General features: G+C 42.3%; 2 protein-coding genes across 3 annotated transcripts; both read left to right on the forward strand.

Annotated features, from left to right (window-relative positions):
* Positions 1-61: 61 nt before the first annotated feature.
* Positions 62-11968, forward strand: ephx1 (epoxide hydrolase 1, microsomal (xenobiotic)). Its single transcript, XM_030047823.1, has 9 exons — positions 62-162; positions 2021-2249; positions 2469-2649; positions 3523-3741; positions 5236-5365; positions 5922-6136; positions 6732-6840; positions 7179-7295; positions 9829-11968. Exons 2-9 carry the CDS (start codon positions 2067-2069, stop codon positions 10031-10033), a joined length of 1359 nt encoding a protein of 452 aa, XP_029903683.1. The 5' UTR covers positions 62-162; positions 2021-2066; the 3' UTR covers positions 10034-11968.
* A 778-nt stretch (positions 11969-12746) lies between these two features.
* tcf23 (transcription factor 23) lies at positions 12747-18128 on the forward strand. Of its 2 annotated transcripts, none has more exons than XM_030047410.1 (4): positions 12747-13371; positions 15089-15259; positions 16312-16476; positions 17032-18128. In XM_030047410.1, the coding sequence occupies exons 1-4, from the start codon at positions 13204-13206 to the stop codon at positions 17167-17169; spliced, it is 642 nt and encodes a 213-aa protein (XP_029903270.1). In that variant the 5' UTR covers positions 12747-13203; the 3' UTR covers positions 17170-18128. The 2 variants fall into 2 exon arrangements, with proteins under 2 accessions (XP_029903270.1, XP_029903271.1); XM_030047411.1 differs by having other exon boundaries at positions 17035-18128.
* Positions 18129-21588: the final 3460 nt, after the last annotated feature.

Below are 21588 nucleotides of genomic sequence, written 5' to 3' on the forward strand. Positions count from 1 at the left end.
TTTTTTTTTTTTTTTTAATTCTCTAAATAGCTCAGGCAGAGTGATCCGGGCCGGGCTGGGGCGGAGGACGCAGCCGCTGGCCTCAGAGCAGGGGGCAGGTCCGGAGGCGGAGGAGCTCCAGGTGTCGTCGCTGCTGTTGTACCTCACAGAGCCAGAAAACAGGTAACTAAATCATCTTAAACTCCTTCTGTTTTGTGTAATGTGGTTACATTTTCCTGACTGCTAAGCTGTATTTGTTGTACAACCCAGCGATCAGTGCCATTGGTTTTGTGCTAACTGACATGACTCTCCGATAGCCGAAGTTAATGTCGCGATTGTTGACGAATGTCGGTCAAGGGGCAGCACGACAACACAAAGCCACATTTTAATGCACTAAACATGTTTTCTGATCGAGAAACATAAGCAAACTTTAACTAATAACAGCGAATTAACTTTAAAAGTAGCGTGTGTTGGTACTTTTAGCTAACGCTGCCTGGGATTAAGGCAGGTTGACAGTTGATGTGAAGCTAACTCTTTGTCATGTTGATTGCCTTAATAAGGAGAGGAGGCAAATTAAATAAAATTAAATACATTAGAGTTTGTGCTGTGTTATAACATCATTAGTTACACGGTTCAAGCTGGGCTTCACTTTTGCTGTGTGTGTGTGTGTGTGTGTGTGTGTGTGTGTGTGTGTGTGTGTGTGTGTGTGTGTGTGTTTGGACAGGGGGCGGTTTGCATAGCCTGGCTTGTTAATTTTGAAAGCCCTCTGGCTTTTCTAGAAAACAAACACACACACACACACACACACACACACACACACACACACACACACACACACACACACGCACCATGTCTGAGCCTAGTTTCATGGTCTCTGCTTCAACTCTGTACACAGTTTTGCAGCACTTCTGTTATGCATGCATAGCAGATTTAGCTCCACTCAGAGTTTCTAGGTGATGTTTAAAAGGGTTTAAGCCTTTCAAAATGTGAACTCCAGGTTGTCAGTCACATAGAATAGAATCGAATGGGACAGGAGTTTTTTTTTAAATTTTATTTCCATGATTGCAGCTGTGTCTGAAAGAGAAAAGCTTTGTCATGCAGCCGTCGTGCTGGCCTTCAGGAGGTGTGACTGCAGGGCCTTGTCAGCCCCATTCTCTACCCTAATCCTTTCAGCTGGCTATACGGGGAAATCCACAACAACCACAACAACGGGGACACTGTTGTTTGACTGGTGCTGCATTTTTCCGTAAATTCCTGGTTAATTAAGTCCTCATGCTCCAGACTCAAATTCTATGTGTCACTGATAGAGGTTCTCACAGCAAAAGGGAATTATTGTGCCGTGTCAGACACTTTGCATCATAATTGGTAAAACTGAGTGGAATCCTAGGCTTTCATACATTTTTAGCCTGGTGAACATCACATTATAGCTCCAATCCATGCAAAGCATTCTGTTGAAGTAATTAGTTCATTAATCAGTTAGTCAATTGGCAGAAATAGCCAGAATTTAATTAATAATGTCACATACAAAGAGCAAACATTTTCTGGTTGCTGTTTTTCAAGTACTTGATTCACTTGTTTTTCTCCATGTCATTTCAAAACAAACACTTTGGGTGTTTTTGGCTGCTGCTCAGACTAAATATTTCTAAGTAAAAGGGATTTCATGACATCATCTTGGCCTCCAGTAACTTATTATGGGCATTTGTTGTTATTCTTGACATTTTATAGACTAATTGTTAAATCAGTTAGATGTAGCTGGAAAAATAATGGGAGATTACTCAATAATGTATTCAGATTTGAAATGTGCACTGTGGCTATGTATGTTATCTGACAACTAAGATAAGGTCGTGGTTGTGGAGCATAAGTATATACCCTCTCTCATTTAAAGGCTAAATCATGGCATGTAGTATGATTTTATGTAAAATGACATTTACATCAAATTTGATGTCCATTACATAATAGAATAACAAATTCTCGCTTGGTCATGTTATGTAGTTCTATCATCTTTGTCTCTCTGTCTCATTTCATCATTGGCCCCTCCCAGGCTTCCTCCATCCATCTGTCCCTCTCTCGGCGAAGACATCAGCACCATGTTCATCGAGGTGCTGCTTGGCCTTGTGATCGCAGGATTGATCTTTATCCTGGTTCAGAGGAGCAAGACTCAGGTTCTGAAGACGGAGGATGGTTGGTGGGGGGTCGGAGCGCCCCCAGATGACGGGGAGGACTTAACCATCCGTCCGTACAGAGTCAGCACCAGCGACAAAGAGCTGGAGGTCAGATTTACCATCATGCTCTTAAAAATATTTTCATGTATTTTTTGGCTCTATTTGACAGCACTAAGCACAGAATAACAGGAAGGACTGGGGAGAACAAAAAATGAAATGGAGAGGTGGACATGTGACATTGATCCTAAGCAGAGCTGAAGTTTGTTATATTGTTAAAAAAGTTATAAAAGCCCCCACCATATTGTATCTACCCTCCTCTTCCCTCAGGACCTGTACATGAGGATAGACCAGACGCGCCCCATTCCCTCTCTGGAGGACAGCCAGTTTAATTACGGCTTCAACTCCCAGTACCTGCAGAAAGTGGTGTCATACTGGAGAAATGACTTTGACTGGAGGAGACAAGTGGACAAACTCAATCAGTACCCCCACTTCAAAACCAACATCGAAGGTGAGGCTGTACCGCTGGCACATTTATGGACAAAAAACTGCAGAGTGTGAGGCTAACATTACCAGAGGGTTTGGTTAAATTTCCAATTTAGCTCAGTGGGTTGAGCAAGGCAACAACACTGCCAGACTTGAAGTGTGGTATATACTCCATTAATTTTCCAGGTTGAATATGTCTCTCAGTGCTCTGTTTATGTGTAGCATAATCAGTAAAACATGTAGTGTAATAGTTGTCATGTGGTGTCTTACGGCTGAATAGGAAGGCCCTCAAGCTTCCAATCTTTCATTTTTCATCTGCGTGATTTGCATCCAGTTGATTCTGTTCTTGCTTTTTGGGTGGACCAGCAGGGCCAGCCCGATTGGTTGGCCGACCAAAGACGTCACTAGTGAACATGAAGGTGGCCGGGCAGTAATGGTGATGGCTGTTGCTTGTGTTGGAGTTTCCCCATTGGCCATTGCTCTGTTGAAATGAATTGACACAGTGGAGCTTATTCCAAGTTTATAGCACAGATAAACACACACACACACACACACACACACACACACACAGTCTGATTGGACCAATTTACATATATGAAGAGCAGTTGTTTAAACCTGCAAGTTAACAATACCCTATGATGTTTGACTTAATAAGTAATACATAGTTATGGCTAAATTTGGCAAGAATGGTGAGGCATGTGTGGGACTTCCTTCTGTGTGCTGAATGTGTCTATAAGGAGTAATGAGTGTGTATATTAATGTGTGTGTGTGTGTGCATATATGTGCATGCGGTACAGCCACTGTTCATGGAGCCGAGATCAGAAAAGCTGCTTTTTGAATGTAGTTGTGATCTAGCCATATTCTAGGTTTTGACCTAGTCTTGTTGATCTTTCTTCAGGCATTGATGTCCATTATGTGCATGTGAAGCCCAAGAACCTACCGGAGGGAACCAGCACTATTCCACTGATAATGGTCCATGGCTGGCCCGGCTCCTTCTATGAGTTTTATGGGATGATTCCTTTGCTGACGGAGCCATCGGATGCAGACGACCTTGTGTTTGAGGTGGTGTGTCCCTCCATACCAGGCTATGGCTTTTCTGAAGCCCCACAGAAGAAAGGTCAGTCAGGGAAGCTGGAGGTTTTCCTTGCAGACCTCAATAACATCTAGGGCTCTAGTTTCGCAGACCAGGCGAGGCGGGGGCGTAGCGCAGATGCGCTTTGCCAACTGGGTGTGGCCAGGCGGATTTTCCAAGTTTGGCACGCCGTTCTCGGTGGCGCAAGTACTCCGCCATCCCTCCTACCGGCGGAGGGGAGGAGAGAAGGCATGGAGTGGGTTTGACACAGCCGATTCACATGTAACCAATCAAATGAGCCCCTGTCCTTGCCTTTAAAATGCGCTGCGTGAAGGCGTAATGAAAGTTTACACAGCTGACATGGAGGTCTATTGCCGCGGGCGGAGCGGAGCTCAGGAGACAGGCGCGGAGCGGAGACCGGCGAGCAGTGCGGACACGTCACCAAAACCTCACAGGCAGGCTTCCGGAATGTCAGACACATGAACGATGCAATAAATACCGAAAAAAACACTATTCAATACTACGATCACAATCAGCACATACATATATCTCCATATCAACTGTCCCGTCACAGCTGATGTCAGATCAAAGGAGATTGGCACCGTTTGTGCTGATTGTGAGGTTTTGGTAATGTGCGCCAGCCAGCCAAACTTCCACTGCGCCAGCTCCGCTCCGCCTTGCGCTGAAAGGAGACGTGGTTTCAGATGGCGAGCTTTTGGCGCACCTCGGCGAAGCCTTTTAGCACGAAACTGTCACTACGCCAAGCCGAATCTGTCGGCACCTCCCCCCGCTGCGCCGCCACTCCCATCTCGGCGAACCTCCGCCTGCGAAACTTGGACACTGTCCGCCTCTCCCGCTTCGCCGGTCGAAACTAGCTCTGCGCGGGGTTCGCCTCACTGCGCCACCCCGCGCTGCGCCGGGAAACTAGAGCCCCTAATGTTGACACTGAGAATTATCAATCACTGTTTAGTAATTTCAATCTATATCCAGTGTCAAATTAATTGTGGTACTTGAAACCATGGTTTGAGAGGACTGGTAGTCTCTATCTTGTGCTAGTTGTTCTCTAATTAAAGACTAATTTCTGAGAAAGTCCATCACTTCTAGTTGCAAATAGGATGTTACTACTTCAGTCAAAGGTTTTCTCTTGAAGAAGTAATATATGTTCAAAGTGATTTGCTCATAGCCTTTTCACTTGCTCTCCCATCTGTTATTGTTATAAACTCTGAAAGCTTTGGTTGTGTTTGTGCAATTAAACACTCACAGCAGACTTCCTGCCTAATCTGACTTATTGACACAGAGGGAAGTGCATCGTGGAGACAGTGGAAGCTGCCAGTCGTCTCAGTGATGGTGGCATTTGTTTACTATACTTACTCTAATGACTAAATAAATGTGGTAGTGATGCTGATAGGTACTCCTCAGCACTGTTAATGGTGACTGTGAGGAAGAAATCAAAGATTCCCAGAAACTGTGTGGTATAATCATACTGCAATTTCAGACTCCACATGTATGAGAATGAATGTGTTTCTGTGACTATTGAAGGTTTTGACTCGGTGTGCGCGGCCCGTATTTTCCATAAACTGATGAAGCGTCTGGGATTCCAGCAGTTCTACGCTCATGGAGGAGACTGGGGCTGGCTGGTCACCACCAACATGGCTCAGATGGAGCCCAAGTAAGACACCTGAAATAAAATCTGTGACAAGTTATTTTATGTTGTTAAAGTCAAGAGAGAAATCCAACACACTCTCCTTACACTTGGAATAAACTTTACCATTGCCTTTACAATGAATCAGGCAATTAGTCCCAGAGGCTGCATGCATTTAACCTATTAGCATGTACATCAAAGACGGACATTGAAATAAAAACCTTGCTGTCCCATTTGATTCCATTCTATGAGATTGACAACAAGGAGTTCTCATTTTATAAGGCTTATCAACCTTTTAAACAACACCTAGAGCCTTTGAGTGGAACTAAATCTGCTATGCATGCATGACAACAGGAAAGGTGCTGCAAAACCGAGTATAGAGTTGAAGTTGTAAACCACCCTGCCCAACACACACTCAGACACATACACAACACACAGGCACAATTACAGCAACAGTACACACGACAAACTACTGTAGTTCCCATAATTCTAATAAGCTTATCTTTGCAATTCCTTGAGTAATGTGTAGCTGTGTCGCTCTGTTTTTTCCAACAAGTGTCAAGATGTTTTTTGCATTCTTCAGGATAGTTAAAGGCCTGCACCTGAACTTTGCTCCTCCCTCCAAGCCGGGGCTGCCCATGGTTTTGTCCATCATGCTCGGCCGCCGCTTCCCCAAGCTGTTTGGCTTCACTGACATAGATGTTAAGCGCCTCTACCCTTGCATGGAGAAACTGGTGGTGGAGACCATGAAAGAGTCTGGCTACATGCACATTCAGGCCACCAAACCTGACACTGTGGGTAAGGACTCAAGAGCAGCATCTTACAGACATGGGAAAGACAGTTAAGTGATCTCTAATCCCTAGATCAGCAACACTGCAACCAAATAACATTCAGATGCCCAGTAGAGTGCTGATCTCTCTCCTCCCTCAACAAATATTGTCAAATTACCCCTGCACAATACATTTCACTCCCAGCTGCTCTTGTAGTGTTGATCGCTGGCCAACAGAGGATGGTCTGTTCAGCTCCCAGATGAATGTGTGCATGTACAGCTCCTCTCACTGCAGCAATTAACCAGCCAATTTATTCTTTGTCTTCTTGCCTGGTGATATTGGGGTTAAAAGACAGTAATTGACTAAGATTAATGGGAGCAACTGTCTATGGCATTGTAATGCCAGGAATTTTCAAATAGGGCCCACAGGCTAGGGAATCCCAAAGTAGTCCATGCAGAATGATAATAATAATTGCTAGTTTTGGGTCCTGCATCCTTACAACAAGCATACTGTTGTGGACGCATATTTACATTAATCAACATTTGCACTTAGGACATTATAACTTGACGTATCGTTATAATTATTGATATTATTTTGAGTTCCTTCACTTTATCTCCTCTCAGGGCGAGGACTGAATGACTCCCCAGTTGGTCTGGCTGCCTACATTATGGAGAAGTTCTCCACATGGACCAACCACGACTTTAGGAACCTGGAGGATGGAGGACTGACCAGGTACATAGAATAGAATAGAGTAGAATAGAAAAGAACTGAACAGAATCAATGCTGACATCAATGCAGCTTTCTTCATTTGCCATTAAGGCATTCATCCAGTTAAATGTCTTGCTTTACTGAGTTATTACAGCATATCTTTCACTGAAGCCCACTTCTATTATCAGTGTCAGATTGTTTTATAATTGCACAAAGATATAATAAGTACACATGCACATAAGTATTTTCATTATTATTATCATTAGTAGCAGTTGTATTTATGATAAGTAGTGCGGTCGGAGTAGTTATGGACAGACATTGTGGAAGTCTGCCATACTCATGCTGCCTGTGTTGCCTTTCAGGAATTTCTCTCTGGATGACCTGCTGACGAACGTGATGATCTACTGGACCTCTGGCTGCATCATCTCATCCATGAGGTTCTACAAGGAAAATTTTGGCTTTGACCAGCCTCACGCTAAGTGAGTGGCATCCCAGAGTCTAAAAAATAATAACAATATTAACTCAGAATACCTAAAATCAAATGAGGTATCTTTGTCCTCATACTGAGTGAACTATTTATTGAAGATATTTATCCTCAGAAAATGGAGTTGTATATACTGATTCACATTTAAAGCCTGCAGACCGGGGTCTAACATTTTAATTTAAACATCTCTGAACAGCCTCTTTGTTTAGCTGTCAAACAAGACCCATATTTCTTTGCAGAAGAATAACATCTAATTTTCACTGACATCTACTTATTTAAACAAAGGATTGGTGGGATTGACATTCTTTTATCATCACTGTGGTCTGTTACCACCATTTACTGAAAGCCATGAGCCACTCAGGGCCTCGCTAAGGGACAATGCACACTGAAGCCAGTCATTGCAAAATAAGCCACACCAGTGTTTCAAGACCCCAGTGTTTCAGGGATGATTTGATTTATTTTAAATCATTTTATTACAGGATACCACCAAAAACTAGTCTAGTCTAGTTTCCACAGTAATCATGGAATAACATCTTTTTGTAAGTGTTGCAAGAGGATTTGCTTAGAAATCAATGAAGCAGACCAGACCTCTGGACTGTAAAGTGACATGGCTTAATGTGATACAGCTGCATGTTAGTCATAATGTTATATGTTTGATTATATTTGAATATAAAGTATTAAAAATAACAGAGATCAGAAGGCAGTCATGATAAATGAGAACGCCAAAACTCATTGTAATTAAGTAATTCATGTCCCAGCTTAAACAATTTTAAGGCAATAGATAGATAGATAGATAGATAGATAGATAGAGTGCATTTAAGCATGGTGTGTGATGTGGGAGCTTGTTGACAGCCACATTAACAAAGGCAACAAAGCTCCTGCCAAAGCATGCCCTTTTCCAGAGAAATGGTCTGAGTGGGTGCATGGGGTCATGTGCTGGTACTTTGCATATGACGGCTTTGTTGTTGAGGTCTGACGGGAAGGGGGTGCAGAGGCTGATAATCTTGGAGGCCACTGTGTGTAATAAAGATGATGTTGTTGTTGCTGGGGGCTGTTCTCATGGTGAAGTAGCAGTGGGAGCAGTAGAGTAGGAGGGGCTCGGTTCTGCTCTTGTAGAATAGAGGCAGAAGGTGGCGTGCAACTGGAAGTGCTCTGAGTTTGGGGGTGGCAGAGAATCCTTGGTGGCAACGTTTATTGTTACATCTTGAAGTCTGTCTATATGGGAGAACCCTGGTGATTCTACGGGCCCTATCTTGTGCCACCCGCTATCCGCTGCCACTACCCGCTACCCGCAAATTGCGGATTTAGGAACTTCCGCTATCCCTAAACGGTATCTTGCGCCACCCGCTATCCGTTATGCCGACTGCATCATTTACGCCTGGAGGTGTGTCCGTGGGCGTGTTTCATGCGCTATCCCTAAAGTTGCTATCTTGCGCACACACTTTAGGGAAAGCGGATAGCGGGTGGTCCTGACCACCCGCTATCCGCTATCCCTAAAGTTTGGGCTTTAACAAGAGCGCGCCCAGGCGGCTTCAACGCGCGCCCCGACGGAGCCTCGCCACGCACACGGTCGGACTGATACCGGGACGCCGCCGGAATGGACTGAGTATATTACTCATATAGACTGTTTAGAGGAAAGACTGTTTTAATTGGACACTTACGCCAGCACGTTTTATTGTTTTATCATAAGCCAGCAGCTGTGCTATATTTTTATTTTTAATATTTTATTTGCCCAATCTACCTTGTCAATAAATTAGTTTACACATAGTTCCACCTCCGCCTCTTGTGTGTGTGTGGTGTGACCCGGGGATTTTACTCAATCAGTACAACCTTGTGACACGTCCACTTGGACACATGTGGCTCCACCTCCTGAATTAACTCGCCTATAATATAATATATAATATGTATATATATATAAAGCCAACTTGCTTTAGCCTCAGTAGAACCCCTGAGAAAATCTACCTCCCTCTCCATTGCGGGTTTAGGATTTAGGATTTAGGATAGCGCATCCTGCCCTTAAAGGCAATGGCACCTGGCACACTGATTGGTTTAACTGGCGTAACGCCCAAAACACGCCTATGCATAATATAGCGGGTAGCGGAGGTGTTTTGCGGATAGCGGGAGGTGCACAAGATAGCAACTTTTACGGGGGAACGCCTCTTCCTAAATCCTAAATCCGCAAATAGCGGGTTTAGGGAGTCTGGCGCAAGATAGGGCCCAAAATGTGCTAAGAGGGAAGAGAGGAAACGTGCCACACCATCGGTCCCCCATTTCACCTCGTAGGGCCGCTGGTGGGGATCCAGTTGTGGCCCGACAACTCAAAGAATGAATTTAGCGACAGCTTTTCCAGGCACTTCTTAATTATTAAAGTGAGAGTAAATTGCTGATGGACTGATTCAGAAGGATAGGGTTTTTTGGCACTCTCATGATCGTGGATGTTTTCCTGTGTGGTGGCACAGTAATTGTAAATTAGAGGCTAAAGTCCATCCCTTTAAACTTGACACTAACACACCATCTTCCCTCCCCAGGATGCCCGTGCATGTGCCCACTGGTTATGCCTGCTTCCCCAATGAGCTGATGCACACACCCAAGCTGTGGGTTGAACAGAAGTATCGTAAACTCAAGACCTTCACACTAATGGCCCGTGGTGGCCATTTTGCTGCCATGGAGGAGCCCCAGCTAATGGCCCAGGACCTCCAGAACTTCACCAAGGCAGTGGAGAGGAAGAAATAGGCACATGTTTGAGTGATGAATGAACAGATCGATGAATATATGGATGATGGATGCTTTGGTTAATCAGTGGATTGTGAGTGGATTGTTGGATGGACTGAAATTGTCCATTGTGATTATGGGTGAAGACTTGTTTGATGTGTTTCTTTATGAAGTGTGATTGAGTAAACAATGTTGCTCTCCCAGTGAAATTTCTAAGCACATTACCTAAAATGTGGACCAGTGTTAGTATTTGAATAAGTGATACGATCTCCCACAATGGAGGCCGGTAGATTCCCCAGAAAGACCAAAACCCCTGTAAAACCCTGAGATGAGTGCATTTTTTCTCACCGTTTAAAACTTGAATTATCAGAATTACAGAAAAATGCAAACAAATGGAACTTGTTGCCTGTAGACAAATCATGGCAACTCTTGTGTTTCAGAGTTGTAGTCCCATCTGAGCATTCTAACAGGTCGGGGGTTGAGGCTTTTAATAGATTACCTAGACTATATTCACAGGGTCATTAGATGAATTTTTCTAATGTGAGAAAATATTTCTCACCTATAGATTTAATGGCAATTTAAAAAAAAAAAAAAGATGGATGCCTTTCCTATAAAATAATCAGTATTTGCAGTGTTTAAGCTTAATTCAGTTACTAATCAAGTGGAATAATTTGAAATTGAAAAATAAAAATCATATTAGTTGGCGTCAAAGTTAAGAGAAATCCCTGCAGTAGGGGTCACAAGGAGGCATCATGTTGTGGAGGGCCACGAGCTGAAAGGGTCAGGAATCAGTGCCATGGACTCTCCAGCATCCATTCACTCTCTCTGTTGCTTTTGTTTGAGTGCTTGGCTTCCTTTAAAGTTGCCTCAACCTTGTAGTCTTGCATCTAGTTTACCCCAGATGGGAGGTCAGGGAGCGCTTGGTATTGTTGTGATGACAGCGTAGAGAATGTGCCAGACATTCCTCTTCCTGATAACACCGCCACGCTCCTGCCACATGATCGCCTTGTACCTAAATAATTGCAAATCAAATGTTTTTTTGCTCTGTCATTTCAATGCATGAAGTGGCCTTGTGTCCTCTGTATATTACCATTTCAAACCCATTTCAAACCCTTTTCGAGTTTTCAGAAATGCATTATGTTTTTTTTTTTTTTTTTTTTTTTCAATCCTGGATAAACCATTTACATCCATGAAACAGAACACCACTGTGTTACTGAAGCCACAGTTGTGTTTGATGATATTTAAGCTGAAGCTTTGTAAATTATCAGTTATCTACAGAACCAAATAATTTTATATAAATCACAATGTTTCTCATTTAGGAGCTGCGATTTGGTGTTTCAAAAGACTTCCGGTGGCTGGGGGCTGAAGTTACAACTATGTGAATGATTGTGATGCAATTTCAAAAAGCAGCTGTTGGCACCAGTTTACACACATCTTTTTCATACTCAGTACTGCGATATTTAGTACTTGTAACATACTTCTTAAGCTTTAGAGTGAAAGTGAGACTAGCAACTCTGAAGAGAAACTGGAATGATGATCGATACTCATTATAATGTCATCTATGCTATCATCAAGTTAATTAGACAAATATTCTGTGAAAATGGTAAATCAACCAGTTGAGAGACTGGATAACAATTGATTAATCAGGTATAGAGATTTTTTCCCTCATACATTAATGGCAATTTTTTTATATTGAATGTTTACCCTGTAATACTTTTAATTCAGCTACTGAGATTTTTGTGACTAATTTGAAGTGAGCTACTGAAATACTGTTTTCACTGACAATCCCAGCAGTATCTGATGTTACATTTTTGATTTGTAATTCAGGATTTTCACTATTGCAGTGATTGATATGATTCCAAGATGACCTAAATGGCAGGTCAAATTGTATTTTGAATACCGACATAATATCCTGACATTATTTTTTGACCAAATAAAGTTGATGTTGAGCATTGATTTTGGTGTCTTTGATTTGATTCTGGACCAGGACCTGTTTTGCATATCATTTCCCTTTTAAGATCCAGTCATCTGCTGCAGAATTCCTGACATGTACAGTGTGTGCTGTGTTGTGGACTCATCTGTATTGTCTGTCACTGACTTTTTGTACTAGCTTTTGTACTAGCTTATTGAGTGAACTGTGCCTGAGAGCATATGTGTTTGTGTTTCTACTTAAGTATGCATGTAAAAAAAAAAAAAAAAAAAAAAGAAGGTCAAAATTCCTCTGCTCCACTTTGTCGGAAGGATATCTGTGTCAGGGTCCAACATTGCTACAAGAACTCCTCTCAAGCTACTGACAGTCTTTTTGATGATATCCAAGGCAGGGATCTTCCATCCCAAGACATTTACTCCAATGTTTTCAGCCAAGCAAAAATTCATGTCCACCACCTCCCTTTGGTGATGTTTGATGTTTCACTGCCTCAAAACCCCCAGTCCCACCACTGTCCAGCTGTGACTGAGCAGCTTGGAGTTTCCCAAGCCCCCGAGTGCCCTGGCTCAGGAGACCCTTCCAATCCTGCACTCCCCCAGGCCAGCCTGCCTGCCTGCCTGCTCCTCTTGGCAGCCGAACGTCCAGGGGAGGATCAGCACGACCGGGCGGGGGAGATAAGGACCACTTGAAGATCCCCACATTACCTCACCCGATAAGGAAACAAGCAGAGAGGGAGAAGGAGGGAGGCAGAGAAAGAGAGGGTCAGACTTGGAGGAATCCGGATGGACGGTGATGCACAGAGAAGCAGCCAGGAGGAAAACAAATAGAAGCTGTCGGTGAGACTGCAACAAGTTTTCATCAGTTGTTCGGGAGGTCTAGGTGTTCAACTGGGGTGGTCCTCGCTGGAACCAGGGGAACACAAAGATGTGCTTTTGGGGCCTGGTGAACTTTGGAACAGCACTTATCTGTGCTTGTTTCTCAGTCTGAATATGAACACTGTTTTGCCTGTATTACACTTTGAAAATGATTTTTGTGGTATGCCAAGCCTTCATTAGATAATATTTACTTCTAGAAGGAGTGGGTGACTGATAACAGCTTGATCAAGTCAAATTAAGTCAGGCGGAAAGAGTGACACGCTGAAATTGGAACAAGGAAATCAAACTTCCAGCCAGCAAAAGTGGACTCTATATTTAGGCAAGAGACTTAAAAAGGAGTTAGGGAAGGCTGTTACACCAGTTTGGGAGGGTGCGATTCTGCAGCATCCATGGCTGGGAATCCCCTGGAAGGTCTCATGTCCGTCACAGTGGACCACCAGCTCGTCTCCAGCACCACAGCGGACCCACAGAGCCTGCAGCCCTGCCCAGCCAGCAGCCAAGCATCGCTGCACGGCAACAGGCACACACCACGCAGCAGCCGGGAACCAAGAAAGTGGGTGAGTCTGCCTGCTTCTGCATGACGAATTAAATGACAGTTCAACTCCATGTGACCAAGATATGTCCAAAATCTCAACTGCTGGGTAAACATTGACAAATAAATAAATCAGTAAATAGATTAGAATTTGGTTGCACAGTTAAAAAAGGAGCAATACTTTAAAACAGCCATGTTTTGTGCATTAACCCAAGAATTATTGCAAGTGCACAAAAACTCTGTGTACCAAATGCAGCCATAAATGGTTTTGGGCAAACAGTTGGATACTGCCGAACATTCATCATAACTTGAACATACCAGAATAACCTAGGAAACAAAATGATGTGGGAACAACATGGTCCAATTTATTTCATTCCAGGAAATATTGCAACACATCACCTCATAAATTTTAAGGAGGGAAAACTATGGTATCATTCGGCCACACTTGTGTATCAGGGAGCTTTTCATTAAAAAAGCGTACACTATTTGTGAATATTTGCAGTATTTTTCCACAGTTCAATACTCAGATTTATACACTAGAATGTGGCTGCCATGGGCAAAATGCATCAGGACAGGGGGCAGATGAGGGTGGTGACATCCTCTCTGTTAAATTAAGTAAAACAGATCCATTGTCCACTATTCGCCTGGCTTGTGACATAAACCCCCCCCTCAGTAAATGTGTTGGGGAGATTGGAGGGGGTGATTTCCTCCTGTCAGGTTATATAATAAATCTCCTTTATTTGTTATAGATTTTACTGTATAAGAGAAATCAGATTCAGTAGATATGAATAGAACACTATCACATTTGAACTTTCCAAAGCGCAAAACCACCCACAGACATTCAAAATTACACTGATAACAACAACAACAACAACAACAATGATAATAATAATACATTTTATTTGTATTGCACTTTTATTGGCACTCAAAGACACTTTACAGGAAAAAGTTACAAAATCACATGAAATAAATAATATGAGAAACTGTTAGTGTCAGTTTATGTATTTCAAAATAGATACTTGGATTACTCCTCATGACATATTCCTGCCTATACATTTTGAACAGATGTGTCCACATTTTCTGTGCATCTCGGGTACATTTCAAATATTGGAAATTATAATAGGTTCCCAGCCCTGCTTTGGATATAGTCAAACATCACCGCATACTTTGATTTGCTGTTTCCATGCTCTGTGTGTTTCAGTGGCTACAAGCTACCAGTTTTGTTATTAATCTGTTAGTGCCTTGAAGTTGTCATAGATAACTTTTTAACACTGTGTTTTGATATTTAGTACTTCCAACTAATCCTACTGAAGGCTATGATAATCTGACAGGAGGCTAGGAAGGTGACTGATGCTCCTTATCATCTTACACATACATCAGTGAAGTTTAGTTGACACAGACTTCTTCCCACATTCACTTTGCACGTTTCACTGACATGCCATCATGGGAAGTAGTATTTGAAAATGATAAATGCACCAATTTATTCACAGAGAGAAACTGATTATTTTTTTTCTCTAGGGAGAGTAAAAATATGTTTTTCACTTAATTTATATAGTCAAAGACTGCTTATTTACTATAATTCTTTTAAAATTAAATGAATAGATCTGTGTCATCTTTGATATATCTTTTTAAACTTGAAAGAAACAGTTCTTTTTAAGAAAGTTTTATTTAGCAAGAGTCCAGTTTCTTTTTTTTTTCAAGCTCTAAAAGCCTGATACAGATGTGTTTTGATCCATGTGCAGTCTGGATCCGGGTGTGGGCCCAGGTCCAGTTCAGGTCCAGCCTTTGGTTCTGGTTCTGGTTGTGGGTCTGCAGTCCAGGCCAGGATGCTGAGGAGCCAGCACTCCCCTGAAAATGCTGCCAGGGAGAGGAGCCGTGTGCGAAACTTGCGTCAGGCCTTCCACAGTCTACAGGTAGACCTCAGTACTCCCTCTGACATGATGGATACTGTGACCTGTCCTGGATGTTTCCCAGCCCTCCACTAAATTTATGCTGAAATAGGCTCCAGCCTCTCCCAGCGTGCATTGTTTTTTGGCACCTCAGTGTATTCTTTCTCACGTGTTACTGTTCTTGTACAAAGTATGCAAAATTATGCAAAGAAAAGATCCAGAGGCTACTTTAATTATTGCACTACAGGTATGATAAAACATTTCCTAATTAAATTAACCAAATGAAACTGAAATTACAAAATGTTTAAAGACACAATGCGTTGCTTTTACAGGAATAAATCCAGTCAAGCTCTGCCTCAACCCAAAAATGTTTTCTGTGGAGGTTAATTGCAAAATTAGATGGCAAAGGCTGATTTGCACAGCAATCCAAAAAAGGAAATTCAGAAAATGAGATGTGTTGGCGTCCTTGATCTGATAGTTACAGTATTCCGCATTTAACCAAGAATAATAATACATGGACAACAACTCCAGCTCTGTGACATTTACATTGCCATTTTTGTCATTTGGCTGCTGCTCCACAGATATCTGCGGTTTACAAGTGAACAGATAAGAGGGCTCAATGACTTTCTCAAGGACTGTCAGATAAGAGTCATGTCTGTTGTGGTGATCAAACCTGCAGCTTTGCTTTAACAGGACAGTTAGTCTAATGACATGGTTGGTGACAGATTTTGTGAGCTATTTGTCCATGTGTCAAACCCGTGGCTGTGTGTTTATGAGACAGACATTAATTTGTTGCAAGACACCTCCACTGTGGTGGAGTCAGCACATGGGCCTCAGTCACTGCTGCTAATAACAGCTGCATTGCAATGTGCAAAAATCTAACTGGACAATCAGTCTTCTCCACTGCTGTTGTAAAGTCCATGTCAAATGAAGCAAACTTAACTTTAACCTGTCTAACCACTGGGCCCTATATTATCCCAATCCATTTCCATGACATACAAAATACCAACCCAAGATATCTTGAACTTGAGAGCAAACTGAGCCCATGTGTGTCTCACCTGCCTTCCTCTCTGCAGGCCGCTCTGCCCTCGGTGCCACCAGACACCAAGCTGTCCAAACTGGATGTTCTGGTCCTGGCCACCAACTACATTGCCTACCTGACAGAGACACTGGACCAGGGAGGAGCGCTGACTGAGCACAGTCTGCCCTCCAGGCCCGGCGGATACTTCCATCCTGTTAAGGTAGGAGAGGAGTCCCAGTCATCATCACACCCACTGTTTGCAACTTTTATACACAGACTGCTGAATGTTAACACTAAATAATATCAAATGTATTCAGGTTTGTTTTGGCAGGTACTGAACGCAGCACAAACCAAAGTTAATTGTCTTACACAGACAATTAACCTGGCAAACAATGTGGAAACTTATAAAGCCATAACTTTTGGAAAACCTAATAATTCACCATTGACATAAAAAAATATCCCTCTAAATGGGTTGAACATTTAATAAAACAAAATCACCAAAAAAATAGAAAGTCATCGTTCCATTTTCTTGCATGTCATTTTTGTGAGATAGTTTGTCACCACCAAAAGCTAACATACCTGTTTGCATGACTTGGTCACAGATCTAGGAGTTAAATCTTATTAGCGTGACATAGATAAGACATCACAAGAATTTAAAACAACATGCCAACACAGGTTCAATTTCACCTGGTTCTGGGTCTCATCATGAAGATCTAGTGACCTTGTGCTCTCTCTCTCTCTCTCTCTCTCTCTCTCTCTCTCTCTCTGCCACCAGAAGTGGCCCATGCGTTCCCTGCTCTACTGCGGCAGCATGGGAGAGCTGCTGTCAGGGGTTCCAGCTAATCAGATGCCTCCCCCAGGACGGGACCGGACACGCCCACTTACCCCCACCTTAGCAGCTGACACGGAATGACTTTGGGACATGGGGCGCACCCTCCTCACCTTTCCTGGTCTCATAATCTCAGGCCGTTGTGTATTGTGTGGTGCGCTCATGTGATGACAACAGACAGGTCAAAGCAACGTGGACGACTTTCATGTAGACAGAGCAATCAGGGACGACTCTGAGAGGAGAATTCTACAATTCATCATCGCTGAAGTTAGAGATACAGAACACAAATGCAAATACAAAGTATTAAGGAAAGGAATTCAAACTATCTTTTTTAAAATGATCACATATACACACCTCTAGTTTCATGTAATACAAAATCTCATGACTTCAAAACAAGAGGGTGATTTGGTGGGCAGCAGACTCACTACAGTGGAGCAGACTTGATACTGGGAATCAAAGGCTGAGCGGAGACAGTCTCACTGTTCCATTGTAACAGGTAAGGTCAGGTCAGGTCAGGTCAGGTAAGGTAAAAGCCAAGGTAACCTAAGGTAAAAGGTGGTTTCATTAGGTAGAAACCCAAAACTTCCTATGTTATTCGGCATCCATTGATTTACAGGGGTCACTCTGAGGATAGAGACACACACACACACAGGCACACACAGGTACGTGCACACATATACACAGATTAATGGTCACACACACAGACAAGCTTTAGATTCACCCCTCATGACATGTGGTGTGTACATGACGTGTGACTGGCTCCAGTTCATACCATGCCAACAGTGAAAATTCCATCATTATCTGCACATTAGACAGCAGGATGGCAGGTATAAATTTAAAACAAGGAAATGAAACGGCCGCTTCACTTAACAAATTACACCACTATTATTTATAATGGAAACATGAGACACAAATCAGCCCATGGAGGAACAGTGTGTAACCGTTTATCTTGATTTAAAGGTTGTACAGTATTGTAGTTGTGTTTTTATCAGACATTACTTTCACACTATGGAAGATTTCTGTCACTTGTGTGGTTTTGGTAAAACAACACAATTAAAATGTGCTTTTTAGCAGGGTCTCCTATTTCTTATTGAGATGTTTTTGGTATCAGATGGAGTGTGTGTGTTTGGTGGGAGTGAGAGGATGGACAGACAGATAAGCAGTAGGGGAGGGATTGTTGTGGGAACATTTGGCAGCTGTCGGTCCAGCTGTGAAGCCCCGACTACTTCATATCTATGCAGTAATGACCCCTTAGTTTTCATCACAGCACTTCCACAGAAGATGTTAGTCACTTCTAGTTTTGGTTATACAAGATTTTTTCTCAGAGGCAGAAATCACAATATGACTGACCTTAATGAGCCTCGATGAGTCAAAGAGCCACAAATGGTCTTGTAACTAAATTTCTACTGAAGTCCAGTGAAAAAACACACATTATGAGGCCTTGCTGGTCTCCCACAGTCACACCAGCCTATAGTTAACTAGTGAATGCAGATGCTTGTCATTACCGTTTGTACTTTTTGTTCATATTTTGACCATTGGCACTGGACTCTTAAATCTACATACATACAATCTGGATCCTATGGCAAAAATGAATGGAAAATTTGGATCCCATTTTCCATTTATCCTGCTCTAACAGTGGGTGAAATAATATGAAATGACTTATGTCAAAGACATGTTACAGAACTTTTAAGAACTACTTTCCTGGAGGTCATGGCATGAATGTGGGACAGTTGCAGCGGGCAGGTGAACCCAAATGCAGGAGCAAAACAGGCATCAACTGGAACTAAAGACAGTAGCTGTTTATTCACAGACTGACATGAACTGACAAGGAATGATGGTAAACACACAGGTGTGAATATACAAGGAGCTGATCAGAGACAAGATAGAGCTGGGGAGGAGGTAGGGACAGAAAATGGAAGGAAAACAAGAGACAGGATAGGACAATGAGCAGAAGGGTTGGAGACCAAAGGAACTAAACTAACAAGGCAGAGGTGAAAATAATGAGAGCAGGGCAAAGCAACTGGTCCAAAAAAGTCCATCAACATGCAGAACCATGACAGGGAGTTGCATAAAGCTGCATAAAGTCTGTTGTCCTGGCTTCACAACAATGCGATGCCAAGTGAAGTACAGCGAGTCATTTTTAGATTTTCTCATTGCAGCTGCAAAACCTGCATTCTGCAAGCTGTGCAAATGTCAACAGAGATGCAAGACTAAAACTCACTGGATGAGAGATGATTTTGCTCACCCTTTTTTAATGTCCCAATGATGTTTATGTAGTTGTAGCACTATCAGTTCTCAACCAGTCAATCTGACCTGATATAGAAATGCACCCCTATAAAATAGTTTGATAGTTTGGAGAGACACTTTGCAAACCATTTTTGTGGCTTTTAATACAAAGTAGATCCAGGTCAGGGATGCCAACCAGTCTGCCTCCAACTTGAACTTGATTTTCAACTTGATGGCAACATTTCAGTTTTTAGATAAATGTTGCATGGAAATTTAATTTGAAAATTACAAGTTGCGCATAAAGATAGTACATTGAGTAACTGGCAGATTTCTTTGATCATTTAATCTCTCCAGTCTATTGGCAATGAGCAGTTTTGTAACTAATGCACTTTTCCATCCCATGATGAAAGAGAGATGGGATTTCAAATATATTATCACAGGAATGAAAACTGAAAGAAGGCCAGATGCTGCACATCACTGTCTTCTGGGATGAAATCTTTGTGCTCTGTACTGAACCAAGACACCTTAACTTCCTCACAGGTAAACCCAACTCAGATGGCTAAAAGCAGAGCTGGACCTACAGTTTCTGAAGCATTGCACCTAAGAACAATTTGGGGGTACTGAAACTTTGTGAGACTTTATCTTTTACTCCACTATTTCACAGGGAAATATTGTGCTTTTCCTCCACTGTGTTTATCTGACAGCTGCAGTTACTAGTTACCTTGCAGAATATGGCCATTTATGCAAAAAAAAAAAAAAAATCTCTCTCTCTCTCTCTCTCTAGATATAGATATATCTATAGATCTACAGATCTATAGATATATATATATAACAACCCAATAAGCTATGAGGCATTGTTACAGTCTAAACTACCCAACAGCATGTGGAGTAATTGGACTGCAGCTATATGCTCTATGCTCTGAATGCAAGAGTGTTTTCCATTATGGTATTGTTACTTTGACTTCAGAAAAAGATTTTGTTTTTTCCACCACAGGGTAAGAGAAATGTACTTTCTAAGCAGTTTCAAGTGTTTTGTACTGAATTAATGATGTTCTGAGATGATTTGAGGCTTTGGTGCAAGTATATAAACTCCTCGTCTTTGGCTGAAGTTGAATCCTGTGAACCACCAACACCAATTTTGCCATGAAAAATGTCACCCAAGTATTAACATTGGCCCTTTGATTGCTGATACTGGCATAATAACACATTTGTCTGCTAAAGGGGTTGCAAAGTGATACCATCAGGAACACAGGCTCCTTTGCAGCTGCTTTATATAACAATATAATTGTGTAGAAACAAGCGGAGCAGCTGGATCACACAGCCAACAGGCCTATCATTTACCTGAACTTGGCTGAATACTGCTGATGAGACTCTTGGACTGGGTTAGTATTCGGAGGGGGGGAAACTTCCCATTATCCATCTTTTTTCAGTCAATATTTGTAGTTTCAATGTCCAAACTTCTAATTTACCATGTATTACACTTTGTTCAATGTGTAATTTCACTGCAATTTTATGGATCAGCTCTGAAAACAGTTTTCAATAAATCACAATGACATGTATGTGGGATGGATATGAGAACGCCTGCAGCCTTTCTCTCTCTCTCTCTCTACCACAGATGAGAGCTCAGACCAACTGAACTCGTCTCCCCCTTTAAACAAGATGGGCTCGGCTCCACGAGAAACAGCCCGGCGTTCAAGGCTACTCCTATAAATCTCAGTCTCGGGGGGGAGGGGAGGTTGCTACCCCTGTTTCCCCTCGTGTAGTGATGACTAATTTGGAGCTGCTGGAGTCTGGCTAAGGCGGAGGCTGCAGAAGGAAAGGAGAAGCCAGACGGTTTGGTAAAGCAGCTGGAGGAGAGATCAAATCAGAGTTACAGCTCAGCGCAGTCATCCGTGCAAAAGTTAGGAGCTGGTGGATAGTACTGACATTTAAGAAATGCATTTAAAAAAAAAAAAAACAATTCAGTACACAATCACTTCAGGTTAGGATTAAAAACTTTCAAGTGGAAAGGATGTGGGGGTTTTGCAACTGTGGGAATGAGGGGGCAAAAGTGATGTAGAAGAAAGATTTGCGCAATTGGAGGTTCCAGTCCAGATTAGTGGCATTTTCTCCACAAAGAATCCCTGCTTGTCACTGGATTTAATTTAGACCAGAAAACATAAATATACTGTTTTGCAATTAACTACTCTGAAGTACTCTGGCTTTCCTACTTTTTACTCAAAGATGTCTAATCATTTCTATGTCAAATATTTGAATACTTTTGCTGAGCTGGAAATT

This window comes from Myripristis murdjan, chromosome 24, assembly GCF_902150065.1.
Source record: "Myripristis murdjan chromosome 24, fMyrMur1.1, whole genome shotgun sequence".
NCBI classification, from domain to species: Eukaryota; Metazoa; Chordata; class Actinopteri; order Holocentriformes; family Holocentridae; genus Myripristis; species Myripristis murdjan.

Bases quoted from the DNA above. Each gene is read 5' to 3' on its own strand.
- ephx1 (XM_030047823.1), top strand. From the start codon at position 2,067: ATGTTCATCGAGGTGCTGCTTGGCCTTGTGATCGCAGGATTGATCTTT. The intron at 3,742-5,235 runs GTCAGTCAGGGA...TGACTATTGAAG, and splicing joins TGAAGCCCCACAGAAGAAAG to GTTTTGACTCGGTGTGCGCG. The intron at 6,137-6,731 runs GTAAGGACTCAA...ATCTCCTCTCAG, and splicing joins CACCAAACCTGACACTGTGG to GGCGAGGACTGAATGACTCC.
- tcf23 (XM_030047410.1), top strand. From the start codon at position 13,204: ATGGCTGGGAATCCCCTGGAAGGTCTCATGTCCGTCACAGTGGACCAC. The intron at 15,260-16,311 runs GTAGACCTCAGT...TCCTCTCTGCAG, and splicing joins AGGCCTTCCACAGTCTACAG to GCCGCTCTGCCCTCGGTGCC. The intron at 16,477-17,031 runs GTAGGAGAGGAG...CTCTGCCACCAG, and splicing joins GATACTTCCATCCTGTTAAG to AAGTGGCCCATGCGTTCCCT.